Here is a 6,165-nt window from a genome sequence, read left to right as displayed (position 1 = left end):
GCCACGGTGCCTGGAGTGAGGCCTTTGCCTCATTAACCGTACAATTAACATTAAAGTGAGCAGCCTTGAGCATGGTAATGAGCTACAAGAGGCACATGGTAAAGATGTACGACTGTGTTCCTCAGGTCTCCACTCAGACCATGTTGAACATCACCTCTTGTTGCATATTTACTAGGGACGTGGGTCAGGCTTGGCAATGACACGGGTATTCATGTTCTGCCATGGACATAAGGAGTTGCCTTTGGCTTCTTGGTGTCAAGAGCAGAGATCCCTCACGCTGTAACAAACTAACGCCTGCTTCCCGAACCATCACAACTGAGTGAATTTTCGTTACCTATCGCGATAACAACCGTGCTCGCGACACCCCAAAGCCAGGCAGCGCCTCGGCTGACCTCGAACCGCCGACCTTCCCCTCCGCGGGCCGCCGCCCTCGCCGCTGCGCCACGGGCCGGGCGGGGCGTGGCGGGGCGGGGCGCCCTGGCCGCCGCTGGCCCCGCCCCGCGCGCGGGCTCGCCTGACGGCAGCCGCAAAGCGCTTTTTCAGCAGCCGCAAGTGAGGTGAGTGGCGGCCCCGCAGCGCGGGGGGAGGGGGTCCGGGCTCCCCCCCGCCGCCCTCCCCGGCGCCCGCGACCCGGCGGCGGCTCGTGCGGGACCGCCGGCGGCGGCTCCGCTCCCCCCGCTCCCTCCAGGGCGTCCTGGGCGGCGGCGGGGGCGGGCGGGGCGGCGGCGGCTGCCCGCGCGGGGCGGGGCTGGGGGGGCGGCACAGCCCGCGGGGCCGTGAGGCGATGGGGGGGGAGGTGATGGTGGCGGTGGTGCCCGGGCCCTCCTCCCTTCCACTCCAGCCGCAGGGGGCTCCGCGGTGACTCAGCGCCGTCCCCCTAGGAGCGGGGGCGGTGGGTGTCCTCAGAGGGCTGAGGGGGGGCTCAGGCTGCCGGCTTCCCTCCCGCTTTCCCGCAGAGGTCCGGCGCAGCCCCCCGGTGACCTGCCGTGTGCCAGCCCGCGGCCTCCGCGCGACCTGAGCCAATGCTAGATCTGGAGGTGGTGCCCGAGCGGTCTCTGGGAAACGAACAATGGGAGTTCACCTTGGGTAAGTGTGTCCCCCCTCCGCTGGACCCGTGGGGTGAGCTGAGCGAGGGGCTCCTCGAGTCCCCTCCTTCTTAAGGTTTGTCTCGACGCTTTCAGGCAGTGAGAGAGTTCAGGCAGAGTCAAAGCTCGCTTTTCTCTGCTTCTATAAATACTAATGTATGAGCTGTATGGTTCCCTCATACTATAGTCTTACCTTCAGCTTTTGCACATCAGCTTATGCATTGTTTATCAGCTGTCTTCTACTTGTTTACCTTGTTTTGCTGTGCCATCTTAGTAATGTTTTTGTAACAATTCCTAACAGAGGAGGCATGCATGTGCTGATCGTCACCTGAATGTGTCAGGTGACAGCAGCATCTTCAGCCCTGTGCTAATAACTTGGCATAAACACGGTGCTCCTCTGCACAACCTCCTCAGAAGTACGAGCTGTGTTTCGCAATTCCTTTGTGTTGTTGCTGGGTTGTGACATTGTGGAGGAAAAAAACTTTAGAGAGGTTTTTCTCAGGGTTAGCTCAGGGATATTTTTCCCTCTAAGGATCCTTGTTCTTTTCATCTCTCTGCCAGAACTCTAGCAGTTCGTTGCTCTGTTTATTGCAATGAGAAAGGACTTTCCTTCAGCTGGTGGAAAGGTGGCTGATGCTCAGCTCAGGGCACTTAAATGTAAACTCAGATGGCAGAGGTTCTCCAGGTGACTTGTATTTTCCAGCAGATAAAGGTAGTCCTTAAAAAAAAACCCCTCAGAAAATCCTGTAACTGTCATGTTTTTCAAAGGGTTGGTTGAGATATGGGGGTGGGCCCTTGCTCTCGGTGTCTCACCTTTGCTGTTGCTGTGTCTAAAGCACAGCTAAGGGTGGGAGCAGTTTGGCCAAAGTAAACAGGACTGTGGTCGGTGTCTGCCAGAACTTGAAGCACACTGCTGCTGTTGTCACCTGTGGCAGGAGGGGACAGGCTGTTCCTTAAAAACATGGTTTGACTGCTGCTGTGAGCTCAGGGCTGTGTAAAACCCCACCAAAACACAAAGGGCTGTTTGTGCTGCTCTGGCTTCAGAGTCAGGTACAGCTCGATGGTTACAGGATGGCTTTTGGAGGCTAATTATAGTACCTTGGGTCCCACCCTTTGAAATTTGGGTGAGGTCCTGATAGTGGTAACACATTACTGTGCTCTATCTGCTCTGTGTGACCTTCTGCCATCCTTTAGTGGCTGTGTGACCTGACAAGAAACACCTTCTCTAACTCTATACCCTGACAGTCTTCTTAAATACTGGCTTCCCCCCATTCTCCTTATAAAAACAAACAAAAAGGGGAGAAGAAAGACAACAGTTTTCCTTTTCAGAACCCCCAGGGAATGTAATCCCATGGTTCAAATTGTACCCCATGTCTCTGTCTGTGTTTATACACACACACATAGATGTCAGAGGGAGGAAACCCAGCTGTAATGCTTGAAGTAAACATAGCCACCACGTGATGTGTCTAATATATAATTAGCATGACCTGCTGGCATAGAGCAGGAGGCTGGCTAAGTATTGAGAGACTTCACTTTGTCCTGCTCTGATGCCACTGGATGAAAACTGTCCCTTGCTGTTAGGGCTGGTTCAGCTCTGTCTGTGGCAGCGAGGCCAGAGGCCCGGGTGGAAATGGGATTCTCACTGCCAGCAGTATTCTACTCCTTGTTTGTTTGCATCTGCTCTTAGCAGAACTAATGGCAGTGTTCCTGAACCACTGCTGACTCTGGCTTCCAGTCTTGTGCCCACAATGGAGATGACTGAGGGGAAATGCCAGGAAAATTTTTCACATGAGTTTCTGGATTCAGTTTCTGGCTCCAGCGTTGACTCGCAGTGTGACCAGAGCATAGAAACATTCAGCCAAGGCTAAGTTTTGTGCTCAGTTCACCTTGTGTCACTGTGTCTCTTGGGCTATGTTCCTGCCATTTTAAGAGGGAACAATTAAATACTTACTCTGTAGTGCCTTTAGCTCTATTGCTACTGTTTGAGAGATATAATTTCTAAGGCACACTTGTGTTTGTCTTGCTTTTTATACTTTCTTTTCCTATGCAGTTTCACTTCTCTCTATTTACTGTGTTATGATTCATCTTCTCCGGGATTTTCTTGTATTCTTCTATTTTCACCCTTCTACCCCCTCCACTTCAAGACACGTAGTCTTAGCATAGACTAACTCTTCAGAGCATGTTGTTCATGACCAGTATTGGTGAGAGGAGTGTCCTGTGTTGCTTGTTTTGCCTGCAGCATTTAGGCAAGGGAAGAATCTGTGATGGGAGAGTCCTAGGGCTGGTCTTTGTGGGTGTTATTTGCCATGGCTTAGTCAACCAAACTGATGTGCTGGAAACTGTGTTTGCTTCCCTGTTCCCTCTGGCTGGTGAGCAGAGGAAAAAGAATTCTTTGTTTTCCTCTTTGACTGCAAAGGCTGATGACTGTGGAGGAAAAGGGGGTGGTGTGTGTGTGTGTGCGTGGGAAGGGCGGAGAAAAACAACCCACTTTCTTTACTGTTCTTTTGGCTCCCTGATAATGGAGACAAAGGGAGGATACCAGCTCCTGTGTGTGTTTTGAGTTCTGTGTGGTGAAATCTGCTTTGATTCACAGTCACTGCAAAGGGAACAAAGTCAGTCCATGTCCACTTGCCTGCAGCTTGAGACAGCTTTGAGTAAGGGAATCACGTAAGCTGTCTATTTGCACACTTACCAACCCAAGATTGCATCAGTTTACGTGGGACTGCAAACTGCACTGTGTGTCTGGGGACACTTCCAACCACATGCTGGTTTGTTCTTTTGTCTGAACCCTTACCTACTGCTGGCACCTGCCATCGATGTTCAGGTTCTGTCAGCGCCTTCACTGGAGCCTTTGCCACCTGTGTTTTTAAAAGAGCTCATGGACTTACCTCTGTAAGTCTCCTACAGCTGCTGATGTTGCAAATATGGATTATGCTTTTAAATCATCTTTACTCTTTGTGGCATCATAGCTTTTACTGGGTTAAGAGATGTGAAACTTCCACAGCAGCATCTTTGATGTTAGGTTCTTGCTGTTATTTATGTTTCTGTTCCATTTTGAAGGTATTATCTAATAGATGACAACTGTTTTTTTAAAACCTGGCTACTTAGACTGCAAGGTATCTGCTATTTCCTAGGTAATAGGTAGCAGTGCTACTTTACTATGTGGCTCTGGACAAGTTCCTGTGTGCCCTACTCTAGGTGGTCCTGCTCTGGCAGAGGGGTTGGACTGGATGAGCTTTTGAGGTCCTTTCCAGCCCTGGAGATTCTCTGATTCTGTGATCATACTTCATGTTCTAAAGCACCTTTTAGACAGTATCTGCAGCATTAAAGTGAAAAAACTCGCTCTCTCCATAAATATATCACACAGAAGGAGATTCCACAGCCCATCTGGGCAGCCCCTGCCAGGGCTCCCTCACCTCAACAGGGAACAAGTTTTTCCTTGTGTTTCTTTGGAACCTCTTCTGTTCCAGCTTGTTGCCCCTTGTCCTGTCATTGGCCATCACTGAGCACAGCCTGGCTCCAGCCTCCTCACACCCACCCTTTATGTATTTGTAAAGATTAATGAGGTCACACCTCAGTTTCCTGCAAGCTACAGAGCCCCAGCTCCCTCAGCCTTTCATCACAAGGGAGTTGCTCCACTCCCTTCATCACCGTTGTGACCCTGTGCTGAACTCTCCAGCAGCTCCCCGTCCTTCTTGAACTGAGGGGCCCTGAGTTTGAGAGGTTTAGCTATTAACTTAAAATGTGAATACCTGAACTGTTAACTAAATAAAGTGTAGGTCCTGTGGTAAATTTTCCCCAGTCAAGGCAGCCTTCCTAGTGTTTAAAAACTAGACATGAAGAAGGGGCAAGGAATGTAAATAAAATGGCAGATAACTAATCTAAATTGACTTGCAGCAATTAGTGGGGAAATCAAACTTCACCATTACAAGCTCATAACCTCTCTATAAATGTCTGCTTTGAATCCAGGAGCACAATCACCTTTCATTTGGAAAGGCAACAAGGGTTCTTAGGTATGATAAAGGGTGAGATGGTGTGGTGCTGTTTTTCCTGTGGAATCAACTGTTTCATCCTGAACAAATTTATAGCTGTATAGCTAGATATACACTGGGAAAAAAAATAATCACCACCACCAAAAGAAAAGCCTTTGAAATTATGTTAAATAAGTGTATTACTGCAATTGAAGCAAAGTGTTTAGCATGTTTATCTTGTGTCAGGGAAGGAACTTTCATCCCCTCAGTTTACAGACAAATGTAGCCCTGTCAGGTCTAAGGAAAGCCATTGCTTTGTGTCAGTATCTATATCTATCTTGTCTGACTCCTCAGTGCTTTATCAAGTTTGATGAAGAGTATGGCATCAAATGTGCTGCAGGAGCCTGCTGCAGGGGTATGTAAAGGTGCCTTAGTGATGTTTGGCACAGGCTCTTGAATCAGGCATCGGATCCTTGACCCCAAAAAGCAGCAGATGTGTGTTTGTTGTAGAAAGATGTGTGCTTTTTCTGCCTGGGCTTTGCTGTTTAATTCTGTGGCACACTAGGGATACTTTTTTCTTCGAGATGCCTCACAAGCCAGTCCATAGACAATGACTTTTCTGTTTCACAAAAGCAGGTCTGAGCGCATAGCGAGAGGCAGGCTGCCCTGTTTGCCAGTGCTGTACCTTTCAGTTGTCATGTGCTGCTTGCTGATGATGACACTTCCTTTACCTCCTCTGTGACCTTTCTGTTAGCAAATGCTGTTTGCTGGTCTCACCTGAAGGAGTGTTTTTATTTGCAGGAATGCCATTGGCTCAGGCTGTAGCAATTCTTCAGAAACACTGTCGCATTATCAAAAACGTCCAAGTTCTCTACAGCGAGCAGGTGAGTGCTGCATGGCCTGGCTGGGGCAGCTGCCTCTTTGTGCCCCAGAATTCAGGCCTTGGGGGATGTACTGATGTTCTGTCACATTAACATTCCTGTTGTGGAGCCACTTGACGTTGAGTCACACCCAATTATTGCCACCACATCAGAGGTGTAGCTTTTATAACTGCTTTGAGTAAAATGCAGTCATCTTCAGCACAGTGCAGGGGTTTAACAGGTGTCAGT

At 49.5% G+C, this 6,165-nt stretch overlaps 1 protein-coding gene across 8 annotated transcripts in view; it reads left to right on the top strand.

Annotated features, from left to right (window-relative positions):
- The first annotated feature begins 775 nt into the window (after positions 1–775).
- PHAF1 (phagosome assembly factor 1) overlaps positions 776–6,165 on the top strand; it is a 42,813-nt gene continuing 37,423 nt past the window's right edge. For all 8 annotated transcript variants that reach the window (XR_009819734.1, XR_009819735.1, XR_009819733.1 and 5 more), the window contains exons 1-2: positions 776–1,086; positions 5,858–5,940. Coding sequence is in view for 2 of the 8 variants with exons in the window: in XM_062007454.1 (XP_061863438.1) it covers positions 1,023–1,086; positions 5,858–5,940 (147 nt within the window). In the remaining 6 variants the exon portion in view is untranslated. The remainder of the gene's footprint in view (positions 1,087–5,857; positions 5,941–6,165) is intronic.

This window comes from Colius striatus, chromosome 14, assembly GCF_028858725.1.
Source record: "Colius striatus isolate bColStr4 chromosome 14, bColStr4.1.hap1, whole genome shotgun sequence".
NCBI lineage: Eukaryota > Metazoa > Chordata > Aves > Coliiformes > Coliidae > Colius > Colius striatus.
This window is presented reverse-complemented; position numbering and strand designations above follow the sequence as displayed.